Below are 17915 nucleotides of genomic sequence, written 5' to 3'. Positions count from 1 at the left end.
AATCATATAATATGAACATATCAAGACATGTTAAAAGTATGCTGTATAACTGTTTTGATTGTTTAGCTCACTATTTACTGAGCACCTGTATGTGCCAGCTTCCCTTAGTTTTCTTTTTTTTTTAAAAAAAGATTTATTTATTTATTACATGTAAGTACACTATAGCTGTCCTTAGACACTCCAGAAGAGGGCACCAGATCTCATTACGGATGGTTGTGAGCCACCATGTGGTTGCTGGGATTAGAACTCTGGACCTTCGGAAGAGCAGTCGGCTCCCACTGAGCCATCTCACCAGCCCCCTCCCTTAGTTTTCTTTAGTTCACAGGTTTGTTGTTTATCTCATTAGTTTACTGAGCAAACATGAAAATAACGATTGAAGTTCAACACTGACATGCATACTTTGTAATAATTCCCTGTAGGGAAATTGTAGTACTGCTGTTGTCCTGATTTCTGTCTTTCTTTCTTTTTTTTATTTTTTTGAGATTTATTTATTATTATATGTAAGTACACCGTAGCTGTCTTCTGACACACCGGGAGAGGGCTTCAGATCTCATTACAGATGGTTGTGAGCACCATGTGGTTGCTGGGATTTGAACTCAGGATCTTCAGAAGGGTAGTCAGTGCTCTTAACCACTGAGGCATCTTACCAGCCCCTGACCTGGTTTCAAACTCAGGAAATCTGCACAGCTGCTTTATACTTAATGCACAAAATTAACTTGGTTTTCAGACAGACATATATCTGTGTAGCTACAGTAATACAAATTTCTATATAGTCTTTCTTGGTATAAACAGAGACTTAGTAAATTCCAGAATGCTAATTAAGCTGGTAGTGCATACATTTAATCCCAGCACTCAGGCATTTGGATTCTATTGAGTGTACATAGTAGGGAGACCCTGTTTCAGAAATCAAAAAACAAAGCCAAATTTCCTGCAAGTTTATGAACATAAATATTCCACAACTTCAGGGAAAAAAATGTAGGCATATGTTAAACATTTGTGTGAAGAATGCATTTCTGGGTATGCATTGCTTAAAGACTGCCTGCTTAACATTTTCCTTTTTGTTATTATTGCTTTTGTCAGATCTGGATTGTAGATAATTTAAAATCCTGCTAGGAATGTAAACTATTATACCAACTTAATGCTTTTTAGAGTGTAGACTTTGTAATTCACATGTTACTTTATAAAGTGTATGTTTTTCTGCCAGGCGTTTACAGCTTTTAGATGGGGAATATGAAGTGGCCATGCAGGAAATGGAAGAATGTCCAATAAGTAAGAAAAGAGCAACATGGGAGACTATTCTTGATGGGAAGGTATGGATGACTTAGAGATTGCACCTACTGTGGTTGTCAATTCCTATTTTGATTGTTTTCTTTCTCAAAGAGGAATTGTATTTGAAATAAGAAGTCCTGTTGTTTTTGTGTTTGTTTTTTTTTTTCACATTAAAAAAATTAATTTACGCGCTGGAGGTTAAAAGCAGTGACTGCTCTCCTGAAGGTCCTGAGTTCAAATGCCAGCAACGACATGGTGGCTCACAACCATCCGTAAGGAGAATGGCGCCCTCTTCTGGAGTGTCTGAAGACAGCTACAGTGTAGTAAATAAATAAGTCTTTTTAAAAAATTAAGTTACTTATTTGAGATAATATGTTACTATATAGATCTGTCTTTCTTGGAATTCTGTAAACCATGATGGCTTCTAAGGCACAAAGATTCTTCTGCCTTCCAAATGCCAGCATTAAAGGCATGAACCACCATATTGAACACTAAATCTGCACAATATGCTATGCTTAGGTTTGGTGTGGAGTGCCTTTTCCCACCGAACCATATTGCTTGTGCTTAGACTCCCTTGGTGTTAATAGTTAGAAAAATGCAAGCAAGTTGGTCTAAATTTGTAATTTAGACCAGAAAATGTAATAGAGGACATGGTGCTTAGGAACCTGGGCGGTTGTCTGAGTCACATCTCTACTGGGAGTTAGCTTTGTGACTTTTGTCAGGTTAACTCATTTGTCCTATTTTTCTCAAAATGAGGGCTAGAATTGAAAAGATAAAATATGAGATTGAAATCTTATTCAGAAATATGGTTTTTTTTTTTAAGATTTATTTATTTATTATTATATGTAAGTACACTGTAGCTGTCTTCAGACAGACCAGAAGAGGGCGTCAGATCTCATTTCAGATGGTTGTGAGTCACCATGTGGTTGCTGGGATTTGAACTCTGGAAGAGGCGTCGGGTGCTCTTACCCACTGAGCCATCTCACCAGCCCCAGAAATATGTTTTAATACCACATTTAGAAATGTTTTGCGGCCTGGTGGTGCTGGCGCATGCCTTTAATCCCAGCACTTGGGAGGCAGAGGCAGGTGGATTTCTGAGTTCAAGGCCAGCCTGGTCTACAAAGTGAGTGCCAGGACAGCAGCAATATTGAGTTCAAAACTCAACTCCAGGTTATCTCATGCCTTGTTCTGTCTTCTTTGGGTCTGCACTGAACCACATATCTTAGCTGTGCACATGTCTATATACATAATTTTTATTTATATTTAATTCTTTTTTTTCTTTTAAGATTTATTTATGTACCTTATAGCTCTTCAGATGGTTGTTGGGAATTGAAATTTTTTTAGGACCTCTGCTCGCTTCAGTCAGCCCTGCTCTGTCACTCCCAGCTTTCTCTGGCCCAAAAATTTACTTATTATTATACATGTGTATGGGGTAGCTGCCTTGACACACCAGAAGAGGGAGTCAGATCTCATTTTAGATGGTTGTGAGCCACCATGTGTTTGCTGCGATTTGAAATCAGGACCTTTAGAAGAACAGTCAGTGCTCTTACCCGCTGGCCATCTCACCAGCCTTACTTTTTTGTTGTTGTTGTTGTTTTTGAAGACAGGTTTTCTCTGGATAGCCCTGGCTGTCCTGGAACTGATTTTGTAGACCAGGCTGGCCTGGAACTCAGAAATCTGCCTGCCTCTGCCTCTCGAGTGCTGGGATTAAAGGCGTGCTCCACCAAGCCCAGCTATGAGTTTTTTTAAGGATTTATTTATTATATGTAATTACACTCCAGAAGAGGGGATCAGATCTCACTAAGGATAGTTTCTGGGACTTGAACCCATGATCTCTGGATGAACAGTCAGTTCACTTAACCACTGAGCCATCTCTGCAGCCCCAATAATGAGTATCTTCACGTGACGTCTGTAGTATCTTGATGTCATCGTAACTCTTTCCTCTTTTATGCATTGTTTAGAGGCTGCCTCCATTTGAGACATTTTCTCAGGGACCTACATTGCAATTTACTCTTCGATGGACGGGAGAAACCAACGATAAGTCTACCGCTCCTGTTGCCAAGCCTCTTGCCACTAGAAATTCAGAGAGCCTTCATCAGGAAAATAAGCCTGGTTCTGTTAAACCTGCACAAACTATTGGTAAAAAATATTGTTGCTATCTAAATAATGTTTTTAATGTTTTAGACTTAGAGTAACTCAGTTGTGGTTTGGTTGTTTTTAATTATTCAGGAAATACTCTTTGTCTTAATTGAGTATTCTTATTATTACCTGTGGTCAGTTAAGAATTTGCCTATATTAAGCCAGGCAGTGGTGGCATATACCTTTAATCCCTGCACTTGGGAGGATTTCTGCGTTTAAGGCCAGCCAGGTCTACAAGGTGAGTTCCAGGACAGCCAGGACTACACATAGAAATCCTGCCTCAAAAAAACCAAAACAAAAAAGAATTTGCCTATATTAAATGTAAAGTTCTGTAAAGACTTTATGACCATGTTTCCTGGAATTTAAGTTTGTCTTGAACATTTCTGCAGTATGTTATGTAGTGTTTACTACCTTAAGGTGTGTCTGTAATTATCTTGGGTCAGTTTAGAACACATTTTCCCAAGAATTTGCCACAGATAAGAAAGTGATTGGTGTTCAATACATTTTTAAAATGTAAATCATTGAGTTGCATAGAATATTTACCTAGCATGATCAAGGCCCTGGCTTCAAACCCCCTATTATGCACCTAAATTACAGGTACAGATAAAGTAAGAGCTCTGCTGTATGAAGTCCTAAATATCCCTATCATAAGAACACTGCTCTTGACTTTAGAGCATTGAAGTATTTTATATCTCAGAAGAGGGAAGATTTCTCTTTGTTTTATGGTCATCTGCAACTGTTAACATGCATCAAAAGATGAGGTGTGTGTGGCCAACAGTAGATCCCTTTAATCTCAGCAGGAAGAGGCAGGTTCAAGGCTTCATAGAGCTGACCGTGACGACCTGAATTGATTCCCAAATCCCACGAGGTAGAAAGATAGAACTGACTCCTGAAAGTTGTCCTGTGGCCTCCACACATGGACCCTGGTTCCTAGGGATCTTGGATGGGAGTTGGGGGAGGGGGTAGGAGTCTGAAATTCTGTTATGTGTCAGTTTTTTCCACATAACTGTAGTTCAGCTTTTGTAAGTAATTTCCACTTCATCACACTTCATATTACAAGTGTTAAAACTTGTACACAAAGATAATAAAATTTAAAAGGTAAAAAAGAAATGACCCATGTCATGGGAAACATTTCCTAAGTAATTCATGCTTTGGGCATTTCTCAACATATTCTTGCTAATGAAATGGGTAAAAGAATTACAGGGAAACTAGGAAACAAAGCTTTATGACAGGAGGTTGTATGTGTGATCATTAGTTTTGTCCCATACTAAATAATATTACTTAAATATTTGACATTAAGTCTGATGAAATATACTAAAATCTTGAAAGATACTATTTTGGTGGGTGGGGTGATTTTAAAACAATCAGTTTTCACTTTCTAATAACCAGTCAAAACCAGTCAGGTTCAGGTTCAAACCATAGTGACAAAGTAGGTGACATTTGGGAGGGACTTGGTTTAACCACAGCACTACCCAAAACAAAACAATAATACCTGTGACCTTAAAGTTTGTGGTGTTGGTCTAGAGAGATGGCTCTGCAGTTAAGAGCACTGACTGTTCTTCTGGAGGTTCTGAGATCTGATGCCCTCTTCTGGTGTGTCTGACTGAACACAGCTACAGTGTACTTATACACTTATTATTTGTTTTTATTTTTTTTTAGATTTATTTATTTATTTATTATATGTAAGTACACTGTAGCTGTCTTCAGACACTCCGGAAGAGGACGCCAGATCTTGTTACGGATGGTTGTGAGCCACCATGTGGTTGCTGGGATTTGAACTCTGGACCTTCGGAAGAGCAGTCGGGTGCTCTTACCCACTGAGCCATCTCACCAGCCCTGTTTTTAATTTATATATGAGAGTCGCTGTGTTAAAACACACATGAGAAGAGGGCATCAGATCCCATTACAGATGATTGTGAGGCACCATGTGGTTTCTGGGAATTGAACTCAGGACCTCTGGAAGAGCAGTCAGTGCACTTAACTGCTGAGTCATCTCTCCAGCTTGTGATTTTTATTTATTTATTTTTTTTAAGGAAAAAAAAAAGATGTCCTCCCAGGATTGTGTGGCGTATATTTTTAATCCGAGTAAGAGTCAGGGGATATATGAGTTTAAGGCCAGCGTGGTCTACAGAGCAAGTTTCAGGACAGCTAGGACTATACAGAGAGAATCTCTATGGTACAGTGGCATGAGTCCTTAGTATAGACCTTTCATTATCACTTGAAGTGACAAATATACCACAATTATAAATCTTTAATTTTATCAAGATACTTTATAGAAAGAAGTCTTTCATGAATTAAGCAGGTGTGTATTTTCAGCTGTTAAGGAGACACTGACTACAGAGCTGCAAACAAGAAAAGAAAAGGATAATTCAAATGAAAGTCGCCAGAAGTTAAGAATATTTTATCAGGTAAATGCAACTGATTGGTCTAATAAAGTAATTGGTCTAAAAAATGTATCATTAGAATTGTATTTCGTATCTGAATATTTTTTCAATGGTATACTGTTCTACAGGTGCTAAGGAAACAATGCTTAGAAATGTACAAGTTGTGAGCTTGACAACTTTTTGTTTTTTAGTTCCTTTATAACAATAATACAAGACAACAGACAGAAGCCAGAGACGACCTGCACTGCCCGTGGTGCACTCTGAACTGCCGTAAACTGTATAGCTTACTCAAACATCTAAAGCTCTGCCACAGCAGGTTTATCTTCAATTACGTAGTAAGTAGGTTTTCCTTTTGTTTCCCAGTAGTACAAGTCACACACAACAACCTAATATAAAGGGTTGTTTATACACTTTGCATGTAAACAGGAAGAAGTTCTGCCAGGTTACAATGGCTGAGTCAGTTCATTTTTTTATTTTGTATAATAATATTTGCATATATCATAGATTCACTAAATATACTTGAGGAAAATTTTTCTTCTTGAGTAAGAAAAATAGTTTATACAAAGTTTCTGGCCCGCTGTGGTGGCGCACACCTTTAAACCCCACACTCTGGAAGCAGAGGCAGGAGGATTTCTGAGTTCGAGGCCAGCCTGGTCTACAAAGTGAGTTCCAGGACACCCAGGGCTACACAGAGAAACCCTGTCTTGAAAAACCAAAAAAAAAAAAAGAGAGAGAGAAGGTGGGGGGGAGAAGAGGAAAAAAAAATAGATGTTTCATATAGGATTATTAATATCTTCTTTTTCTAAAGACCCTATTTTGGTTTTGTTTTCTTTATAGTATCATCCAAAAGGTGCTAGGATAGATGTTTCAATCAATGAGTGTTATGATGGCTCCTATGCAGGAAATCCTCAGGATATACATCGCCAACCTGGATTTGCTTTTAGTCGAAATGGACCAGTAAAGAGAACACCTATCACACATATTCTTGTTTGCAGGTAGGCAGAAAGCTTATGCTCTGTGTTTTACTTTTTATAGATAAGAGTATGTGTGGGTGTATGGGTGCATGGGTGTGTATAAACAGAGAAAGATGTAAATTTGTTCAACTTGGTTCTCTCCTTCTACCATGTGGGTCCCATGGATTGAATTTAGGCAGTCAGCCTAAATCGAGGAAAAAAGTATTTTGGTACAATCTTCATTTCAGAATTGGTTTGTGAAATAGTATACTCTTTGATTTTTTTTCAAGACAGGATTTCTCTTTGTAGACTAGGCTGGCCTGGGATTCAAAAGAGATTCACCTATTTCTGCTTCCCTAGCGCTGGGATTAAAGGTGTGTGTGCCTGGATAACAGATTTGTGGAATTTCCTACCTTGGGGCTTTCAAGATTGGATGGTTAAAATTAATTGTTCAGGTAGAGGACCTAGGTCTGTGTTCATACATACACAATAACCTACAAAAAAGATATAATATTCACACTATTTGGATAGTATGTGAAATATAAATGATTCTATCCCTGTTGTCTAATGTCTTAAGAGATGCTATCCTGCCCGGCCGTGGTGGTGTATGCCTTTAATCCCAGCACTTAGGAGACAGAAGCAGGTGGATTTCTGAGTTCAAGGCCAGCCTGGTCTACAGAGTAAATTCCAGGACAGCCAGGGCTACACAGAGAAACCCTGACTGAAAAAAAAAAAAGAAAAAGAAAAAGAAAAAAATAGATAGCCAATTGCTTCTCTTTTAACTGAGCTTTGTAACTGTGCAATAGTGTTGAATTTACAGTGGCAGTTTTGTCTGATGAAATGAAAGCTTCATTTTCATAAAACCTAAAAATCAGAATTTTTAGTTCAATGTGTATCTCTAGCCATATTCTATTTTTCAACTTTTGTGTTAGTATATTTATATTATAATAAATACTGGGCTGAAAAGATGGCTCAGCCTTTAAAGGTCAGGCTCACAACCAAAACAATATATATGTCTTTGTGACAATTTGATCATGATTATACTACATTTATGTGAGAGTATATGCTGTGTACATGTAGATGCCCAAGAAGCCAAAAGAAGGGAGTCAGATCACCTGCAGCTGGAAATATCAACTGTTGTGATCTGCCCCATGTGGCAAGCCCACTTCACCACTGAACTATTTCTTCAGCTCCCTCAAATGTTTCCTTTTTTCATTTTGTGTTTGTTGTTTTTTTGCTTTTGGTTTATTTGGTTGTTTTTTGGGGGTGACAGTGTTTTTCTGTATAGCCCTGTCTGTTCTGGGACTCAGGATGTAGACCAGTGTAGGTATGAACCTACTGTTAATAAGGATTCCACCTCTCCCGTATCTAGCCCACTCCCCAGCAGAGGCAGTGGACAGGAAAGTTATTAGGATTAGGGTGCGTGCGGGGATAGTGGACCTGTTCAGCTATAATAGTTGTTTGACGCCAGCTTGATCTTCTTGGGCAGCAGTTCACTATTGTAGCAAACACCAAATATGATTCAGCAGCTGCAGAATAGTCCATTCAGCAAGCAGACAGCAGGAAGCTGTAGTTCAATCCTAGAGCAAACACCAGGCTCACCTCCATCTTCCTAAGGCAAGGCCACAGAAGCAACAAGGTCATGCAGGAACCCTTTGAGCAGATCTCGGACGAACTTCTCTCACTGTCAGCATTACCACAGGTTGAGCTTAACGTTCCTAGTACGGCAAACCTATACATTAATGGTTTTAGCGAAGTATATCAAGGTGGACAAAACCAACCAAACCTCACTGCTCATCTCCTACTTCCTATTGGGTCATATTTATACTCGAATCAAGCATTCGTTCACAAGTTTGCTATACCAAAAACATTGTTACCTGTGTGCCCCCAGCAAAAAATCATTTGACAGAACTAACTTTCCAAAGAAACTAGAAGTTTCCACTTCAGCCCAGACTGACCCTGAACTCAGAGAGATCTGCTTGCTTGCCTTTCCCTCTAGAATGCTGGGATTGAAGGCCTACCCAACCCCACTCTGCCCCTTTGAATATTTTTTAATGTGTCCTACCTAACAATTTATTAATTTTCCTTATATACATTTTTGTTTGGTTATTTGCTTTTTAAGACAGAGTTGATCTATGTGGTTCTAGAACTTAACTGTGTAGACCAGGTTGGCCTTGAACCTAGAGATCTGCCTTCCTCTGCAGATAACTCCTGCCGGGCTCTTTTATACGTCTTTAAATTTTTCTTTTTGATTTATTTTTCATGCCCAGAAAGCCATTGTTGTCTTTGAAATTTTAATAATTAGAACTGGGGCTATATATAGCTCAGCCTTTGATCTCTGGTTCTTGAGGGGTCAGAGAGGGTGGTTATATGTTGTGTCCATTTTGCCTTGTATATTGTGGGGGGGGGGACAATATAAAAGGGTGCTGCTTCAACTACTATTTTGGTTTTGGTTTTTCGAGACAGGGTTTCTCTGTAGCCCTGGCTGTCCTGGAACTCACTCTGTAGATCTGGGAAGCCTCGAATTCAGAAATCCGCCTGCCTCTGCCTCCTGAGTGCTGGGATTAAAGGCGTGCGGCACCACACCCAGCTTACTATTATGTTTTTTTGTTTTACAAAATACTAACATTACGGATACTGTCTCATGGTCAGTGCCATGGGTGTACACATTGTCCTGTTTGATCTCTTGATTTTGTTAGGCCAAAAAGAACAAAAGCAAGCATGTCGGAGTTTCTTGAATCTGAAGATGGAGAAGTGGAGCAGCAGAGAACATACAGCAGTGGCCACAATCGTCTCTATTTTCACAGTGATACCTGCTTACCTCTTCGGCCACAAGAAATGGAAGTAGATAGTGAAGATGAGAAAGATCCAGAATGGCTGAGAGAAAAAACCATTACTGTAATTACCTTTTCTTTTTTTTTTTGGTTTTTTGAGACAGGGTTTCTCTGTGTAGTCGTGGCTGTCCTGGAACTCACTCTGTAGCCCAGGCTGGCCTCGAACTCAGAAATCCGCCTGCCTCTGCCTGTAATTACCTTTTCTTTTCCTCCTCTCCAGCAGTGCCCATACAAGTTTTATAACTGTCATTTACAAAGTTATTTAAGTAAGGAAAAGTTTACTCTTTGTGAGTTTCTAATGAATACTTTTATTTTTTATTGCTGTTTTATAACTCAGAATTTTCCTTATGTGATAGTTGGTTTTATTAAATGCTGCCAGATGTGGTAGCACATGCCTTTGATCCCAGTACTCTGGAGGCTGAGGCAGGTGAGTTTCTGAATTTGAAGACAACCTGGTCTACAAAGTGAGTTGTAGAACAGCCTGTACTGTGTAGAGAGACCCTGTCTAAAAAGAAAAAGGAAAGCTACATCTTTGCTATTTTTCTGTTCCAAAGAAACGTCTTACTTTTCTTATTTATACTAATAATGTTATAAATGTAATTGATTTTTTTTTTTCTCTTTCAGCAAATTGAAGAATTCTCTGATGTGAATGAAGGAGAGAAAGAAGTGATGAAGCTGTGGAACCTCCATGTCATGAAGCATGGGTAGAGTGTCTGTTCCCTTCCTTCCTTCTCCTGCTGCTGCAGTCTGAGTCTGTGCAGTTTGCCTTTGTTTTTGTTAGTTATTTTATGTGTGTGAGTGTTGTGCTTGCATGTGTGTATGTGTGCTTTCTGTGTGCCTAGTGACTCCAAAGGACACTGGTAAGTTGCCTCGTGGGTGCTACCCATGGTATCTACAAAAAAATTGCTCTTAATCACTGAGACATCTGTCTGGTACCCACCTCCCTTTTGCCTCAATGCTAAAATTGTAAGTGTGCACGACCACTTGTGGCTCACTATTATCATTATCATCCATTATTTTTAGTATGTGTTGACATACACATGCTGTATTGTTCATGTGGAGATCTTTGTGAATCAGTTATCTCTCGCACTTATCAGTTACACATGCACTGAGCCTTCTTCTTTCCCCTTGAAAATACAAATAGTTTTTGTTTTTTTGAGGATGGGGTCTTTCAACATTGCTCTGGCTGTCCTGGGTCTCACTTTGTAAACCAGGCAACTCTCAAAATCACAAAGATTTGCCGGTCTGAGCTTCCCAAGTACTGGGATAAAAGATACATACCACACACCCTCAAAGAATTGCCTGTTAGAATCTTATTTAAACTTAATTTAGATGAATATTCTAAATATTACCCTCATCCAAAAGTATGAATTAATTAATGATTGTTAAAGAAAGAACTCCATGGTTTTAATGGGCCTTGAGATTGTCTAAAGTATTTATATATATTGTGTTTGGTGTGTTTTTTAATGTGTGTGTGTGTGTGTGTGTGTGTTTTGGAGCTGGAATTACCTGAGCTTGTAATCCAACCCCACATTTGCTGGGAACCAAACTTAGGTCCTCCATAGGAGCAACAAATGCTCTTAACTACTTAGTCATCTCTTCCCCCTCACCACATCCTCTTTACTCAGCATTCTAAATAGCTACAACTATGGGGATGTGGCTCCATCCTTGATTTCTTGATTTCTTTCTCCTTTATATTGCCAGTGAATACAAAGATATGTGCTTAAAGGTTATGAAAGTCACGTGCTGAGTGTTAGCCCCACAGTCCTGATTGCCTAAGATGAAGCCATGAAACCTACAGAAACTTAAGGGAGTTAAGTAACTCCACAAGATGTCCTGGGGTGCACATGTACATACACAATACTAAAAATAAATTTTACAAAAAAATAAATGAGGGAAGAGTGAACAAATGATTCAGTGGTTAAGAGCCAGTAGTTCATTCCTGTCTATCATTCCAGGCACACGTGGTATGCTAATGCATGTGCAGGCAAAAAGTTCATTTACATATATACTAAATTCATATACATTCATAGGGATTGGATTAAATGTTTGCCTCCTACCCCCTGATATGCCCATTTAAATGTAATCAACGTTTAAGTAGATTGCTTACCTACATGTATAGAGTAGTATCCCTCACATCCCAGAATTCATGATTTTAGTCAATGTCCTGGTGTAAGTTTGTAAGTATGACCGCTATTAAGGTTTATTTATTGAGGCTCCTATCAGGTCTTACTAGTAGTTACTGTGTATTAAGTAATTTGCGTGGACTTGTTTGTCATGTGACACATTGCTTATCTCTCGTTTTCCCAAAGAATTTGTATCATTAATGCTTTGTTTTTCTTGACTAGATTTATTGCTGACAATCAAATGAATCATGCCTGTATGCTGTTTGTAGAAAATTATGGACAGAAAATAATTAAGAAGAATTTATGTCGAAACTTCATGCTTCATCTAGTCAGCATGCATGACTTTAATCTTATTAGCATAATGTCAATAGATAAAGCTGTTACCAAGCTCCGAGAAATGCAGCAAAAACTAGAAAAAGGAGAATCTGCAGCCCCTGCAAATGAAGAAATAGCTGAGGAACAAAATGGGACAGCAAATGGATTCAGTGAAACTAACTCAAAAGAGAAAGCTTCGGAAACTGACGGTGTCTCAGGGGTTCCAAAACAGAGCAAGAAACAAAAACTCTGAGAACTTGCCGCCGAGTGTTTTGAACAGACACTGAAGTTGCTTCTAGGGAATTCTAGGAAGAGTTTTGGTTTTAGGTTGTTTGGTTTTTAATCATGATTTGGGAACAGGCAGTGTTCGATGATGTCATTGATTTCAGCACGGAGGTTCTGTGGGTCTGCTTGGCTGCTTCTCCTCACGTGCTTATCAGCTTTAGTGATGTCCTCGATTTGGTTTTAGCCTAAAAAGCAGTTTTTCAAATAGTTAATTTTTTCTTAGCTATAACACTCATCTTATTAAATATATTGGGTTAATCTAGAAATTTCACACCTAAATTTTAATGCTTATTTCATTTGTGACTTTTTCTGCTTTGTAATTATGAGACATTTTCTGGGAAAGGAATGTTGGGATGTTATGCTGTCTTAGAGATGGAGAATTTTTGTGAAATTGTTACTTACATTGCCACTTTCCCCCAAACGTTGACCCTTGATTCAGAAATCATGCATCTGGGATGAGAAGTTACAAAGCAAGTTCTGCATCAGTTCTGTTACAAGTTCAAAACAGCGCCAGTTGGTCTCCTGTTGGCAGTGTGACTGCCCTCCACTCAGCCATGCAGTGCCGTGCGCACTGATGGAGCTCACTGTTCTTTTCAAGTGACTGGTTTTAGTGCTTGTTTTCCTAATTTAGTTTTTTACTTGAACATGTTTTTAGTTTTTCCTTTTTAATTAGGTAATCCCATGGAAAATTGTTCTGTGCACATCTTTTGCACTAGGATGGTAAAGCAAGAGAAACAGTTGGAGATTTTAAAAGACGCCACTTTGTGGGGAGTGTGTCTCTGAGTATAAACCAGAAGATGTCACACTTTGCTTCCTTTGTGATGTCCTTCTTGATTAGAATATCCATACAGATAAGCTGACTTGAATTGTTGTGAGCAATTTTCCCTGTGTTCTGTGTTTTATGCACATATTCGTGGTTGGGTTTTCTCCAACGGAAAGTGGTTTCACTACTGGCATATTAATAAATAAGCATGGATAGGTTTTTATTCCAGCTCCAAGCACTGTGGTTGAATAACATCACCTCAATTTTTTATTATCCTTTAAAGATATTGCAGTTTCATATTCTTTATTTATAAAGGATCAATGCTGCTGTAAATACTGGTATTTTTAATGTTTTAATTTCATTCCACCACCATCAGATGCAGTTCCCTGTTTTGTTTAGTTAAGGGACATAAGCTTTCTCATGGTGTCTTCAGAGGTTTATAAGTGTAAATACTGATTTGGCTGGTCTTTATGATGTGTTTAACTGTGAGGCTATTTAAATAGTGTGGATGTGACTTGTCATCCAGTATTAAGTTCTTAGTTACTGGGTTTTGTGTTAAAAACAAAATAAGAGGGAAGCTGCAGTTTTCGTTGTAGGCTCCCTGGCTGGTAAAATCTTCTCACGAGTTCACTGAACTCTGATTTTGCCTCTGGGTAGTGGGTTCTGAGCATTTCTCTTGTGCTTTAATTTGCTAAAGCTGTGCACATATGTAAAAAAATTAAAAAAAATAGATTATTTTAGGGAAGATGTAGGTGTAGAATTATTGCTTATGTCATTTCTTAAAGCAGTTATGCTCTTAATGCTTAAAAGAAGGCTAGCATTGTTTGCACAAAAAATTGGTGATTTCCCTCCCCTGAATAGTAATGAAATTACTTCTGTTGAGTAAACTTTTTATGCCATCTTATAATAAAAGCTAAAAATGCCCTTTGGTTCTATTTATAAAAAAAAGCTTTTCTATATGTACCCTTGAAAACAGATTTTGAACAAATCATGTAAGATGATAAAGCATTTGAATGGTACAATAGATGTAAAAAAATTCAGTTTAAAAGAAACATTTGTTTTTACATTAAATGTTTATTTGAAATCAAATGATTTTGTACATAAAGTTCGATAATATAAAGCTGTCTTCTGCTTTTCTTCATTCATGGTCTGCATTGTTATTACTGTGTGCTTTGCTTAGATGGCTTAGGAAGGATCCAGAAAAGAACACTGGTTTGATAAGAGAACTTAATATGAAATCCAGGAAATTGAAAATCTGCCTTCAACACTCACAGGTGATCCACTGTGATTCTGTACAGTGATTCTGACGTGCTGTGTGTGGTGTGCTGCTAGGCGGTGGCTCTACCACTTAGATAAATGCTATTCTTCAGATTCATTTAGCAAATAGATTATTCTTCCAAGTTGCTCTCTAAGCCAGTAAATCAAACTAGTATCTCCAGTTGTAATGTGTGTTTTGTTTGTTCATCTTTTATTGTTAATGTTTTGAGATAGGGTTTTCTCAGTGTAGTCCTGGCTGTCTTAGAGCTAGCTCTGTAGACCAGGTTAACCTCAGAGATTTGCCTGCCTTTGTCCACACTCACCTGCACACCACGTCCAGGATTAAAGTTGTACACCATCATACTTGGCTTCCTTTTCCTTTCCTTTTCCTTTTTTAAAGGTTTATTTATTTATTTATTTATTTATTTTAATGAGTACACTGTAGCTGGCTTCCAACACATCAGAGGAGGGCATCAGGTCCCATTACAGATGGTTGTGAGCAAACAAGTGGTTGCTGGGAATTGAACGCAGGACCTCGGTTAGAGCGGTCAGTGCTCTTAACCACTGAGCCATCTCTCCAGCCCCCAGCACCAAATTTTCTCTCTTGTATATATTTTGTTTTCTGTTTGCTTGCTTGGTTGGTTTCATTTTGACAGGGTTTCTCTGTATAATTTCAGATGTACTGGAGTTCAAGGGATTGAATTCAGATTATGAGGTTTGAATGATGACAAGTACTTTCCCTGCTGAGCCATCTTGCCAGATGTTAATATTTTTTCTTGGTTTTTCAAGACAGGGTTTCTCTGTGTAGCCCTGGGTGTCTTGGAACTCACTTTGGAGACCAGGCTGGCCTCAAATAAGATCCATCTGCTTCTGCTTCCCACGTGCTGGAATTTTTCATGGTCTTCCAAAAGGTTAGAGAGTAGCAATTCAAGTAAACACAGGAAATAGTTAACTGTTGTTGCACGCCTTTAATCCCAACACTTGGGAGACAGAGGCAGGTGGATTTCTGAGTTTGAGGACAGGGCTACCTACAAAGAGAAACCCTGTCTCCAAACTCGTCCCACCCCCAAAAAATTTTGTTGTTGCATTTTATTTGGTATGAAACTGTTAGGCTGGATTCTCTAGGCACCAGTTTGATTTTAGACTCGCTTCCTGGGGTAGTGATAGCTGGTACCAACCCTCTCCAGCTGCCTGATGGTGTAGTCAGCAGTCTGCAGTGCACTGGTGCTAATACTGTTTGGGTGTTGTAAATGTTTCCCTTTTGATGTTTTCAGCTGAAGAATGGCTTTTTTTTTTTTTTTTTTTGGTTTTTCGAGACAGGGTTTCTCTGTGTAGTCCTGGCTGTCCTGGCACTCACTTTGTAGACCAGGCTGGCCTCGAACTCAGAAATCCGCCTGCCTCTGCCTCCGGAGTGCTGGGATTAAAGGCGTGCGCCACCACGCCCGGCTTGAAGAATGGCTTTATTGAAATGAATCCTCCTCCAAACCTCCAGCATGGTCTGTAAAAAGGGAGTGAGGAGACATCCCCAGAGGTTAAGAGCACTTGGTGTTCCTGCAGAGGACTTGAATTCAGTTCCTAGCATCCATGTAAAGCAGCTCACAGCCAACTCTTTAATTCCAACAAAGTCTGACACCTACATGGCCTGAGAAGTGCACATAAATTCTCGTAGTGAGCTGGAGAGATGGCTTAGTGGTTGAGAGCAATGGCTTACTTCTAGAAACCTGGTATCAGTTCCTAGCACCTACTTGGTGACTGAAAACCATCAGTTCTATAGCCCAACACCCTCTTCTGGCCTCCTTGGGCACTTGACATGCACATAATGCACAGACCTGTAAGCAAAACTCCGATAGACAGAGAACACTGTTGATACAACCTTTAAGGAAAGCTATTTGGGATATTTGCTAAAATCAGTCCAATTTCTCTTGCTACAAATGAACTCTGCAGAGGAAGCTTGGTGACATTCAAAAGTCTGTTTCACCATTAATAATCCACCTCCCCCCTTGGCTTCCATGGCAACTGGAGGTTTGATATTCATTAATATGAAAGGTAGGTTAATTACCACCCTCCATGACAACCTAGCACATGGAGTTCATGTAGCTGCCAAAGTCTTTGACGAGACTACAAGTGCAAGCAATAAACAAAATATTTCAGTGTTGTCACTAAGTTTGTAGAGTACTTGGCTAGCCTACTGTGCATGGTGCTTTATTTAGTGCCAGGTATAACATACCTAAGCTGATGGTAAAAGCCTGTTAACCTAGCGTGGTGGAGGTGGAGATAGGAGGATCAGAAATTAAAACCATCATTGGCTGCATAGTGAATTCAAGGTAAGTCTAGGCTATGTGATAAGGTGAGACTCAAAAAAACAAAACAGGTAGTCTTGGAAATACTTAACTAACTTACCTGATAATTTGTACACCAAGAGAGGTGTTTGTCTCATTCTTTTGAATTTTGTCAACCAGCAAAAATGTATAATGTAAAATAGTCATATTACATTTATGTCCCATGGTGCATATATGAAGGTCAAAGACAACTTTTTTTTTTTTTTTTTTTTTTTTTGTAGGAACCATCTTTTATTGGGGGAGGGTTATCAATCCTTCTTGGCCGCCGCCTTCCTCATGGCTGCCAGCACGTTGCTCAGCTCCTCCCGCTTTCTCTTGGCGTGGATGTGCGTGCCCACCCTCTTCTTGATGAACTTGAGTGCGCGCTTGTCCTTGGACACTTTGAGCAACTCCATGGCTCGCTGCTTGTAGGGCGCGAAGCCGCACACCTCCCGGATCATGTCCCGCACGAACTTGGTGTGTTTGGTGAGGCGCCCGCGTCGCCGGCTGTGTCTCGGCTTGCTGACGTTTTTCGTCACCTTGTGGCCCTTGTTGAGGCCCACGGCCATGGGGTAGTGCAGAGCCATGGCTGCTGCTCTCCGATGGTGGCCGGGACAGGAAGCCAAAGACAACTTTTAAGAGTCTCCTAATATGAGATCTTGGAATCAAATGGAACTCACCCCATTATGATTTGCAGCAAGTCTACCTGCGAAGTCATTGTGATGACTGAATGTATATAATCTTAAATACATAAATGTTAGTCTTTTTTATATGAAAATAACAAGCTTACCATCTACAGATTCTATAAAAGAATACTACAAAAAGATTATGTGGGTACTCTGATAATATAGTATTCCTTAAAGTAGACTGATTTATAACAAAAACCTTCCTGTGGAAATGCAATTGTTTTAGGACAAATTACTTCTAAATTGACTCTCATAGCCGGGTGTGGTGGTACACGCCTTTAATTCCAGCACTGGGGAGGCAGAGTCAATCGGATTTCTGAGTTCGCAGCCAGCCTGGTCTACAGAGTGAGTTCCAGGATAGCCAGGGCTACACAGAGAAACCCTGTCTGGGGGGGTGGGGGGGATGATGGGTCTGAAAAGATGGCTCAGCCATTAAGAGCACTGACTGCTCTTTCAAAGGTCCTGAGTTTAATTCCCACATGGTGGCTCACAACCATCTGTAATGGGATCTGATGCCCTCTTCTGGTGTGACTGAAGACAGTTACAGTGTACTCACATAAATCTTAAAAGAATAATTTATTTCCAT

General features: G+C 39.3%; 1 protein-coding gene and 1 pseudogene across 2 annotated transcripts in view; one reads left to right on the top strand and one right to left on the bottom strand.

The window, feature by feature from the left end:
- Suz12 (SUZ12 polycomb repressive complex 2 subunit) overlaps positions 1–13895 on the top strand; it is a 43920-nt gene extending 30025 nt beyond the window's left edge. For both annotated transcript variants that reach the window (XM_021177520.3, XM_021177519.3), the window contains 8 exons: positions 1205–1310; positions 3231–3408; positions 5725–5816; positions 5984–6127; positions 6630–6787; positions 9445–9643; positions 10204–10283; positions 11928–13895. In XM_021177520.3, coding sequence (XP_021033179.1) covers positions 1205–1310; positions 3231–3408; positions 5725–5816; positions 5984–6127; positions 6630–6787; positions 9445–9643; positions 10204–10283; positions 11928–12273 — 1303 coding nt within the window. In that variant the 3' untranslated portion in view covers positions 12274–13895. The remainder of the gene's footprint in view (positions 1–1204; positions 1311–3230; positions 3409–5724; positions 5817–5983; positions 6128–6629; positions 6788–9444; positions 9644–10203; positions 10284–11927) is intronic.
- Positions 13896–16866: 2971 nt separating this feature from the next.
- On the bottom strand, positions 16867–17270 carry LOC110305778 (large ribosomal subunit protein eL36 pseudogene; annotated as a pseudogene).
- Positions 17271–17915: the final 645 nt, after the last annotated feature.

The sequence above is a fragment of the Mus caroli genome, unplaced genomic scaffold, assembly GCF_978045245.1.
Source record: "Mus caroli unplaced genomic scaffold, Mus_caroli_1 scaffold_13, whole genome shotgun sequence".
Classification (NCBI taxonomy): Eukaryota; Metazoa; Chordata; class Mammalia; order Rodentia; family Muridae; genus Mus; species Mus caroli.
The sequence above is the reverse complement of the archived record's forward strand: the minus strand, read 5'-3'. Positions and strand labels throughout refer to the sequence as shown.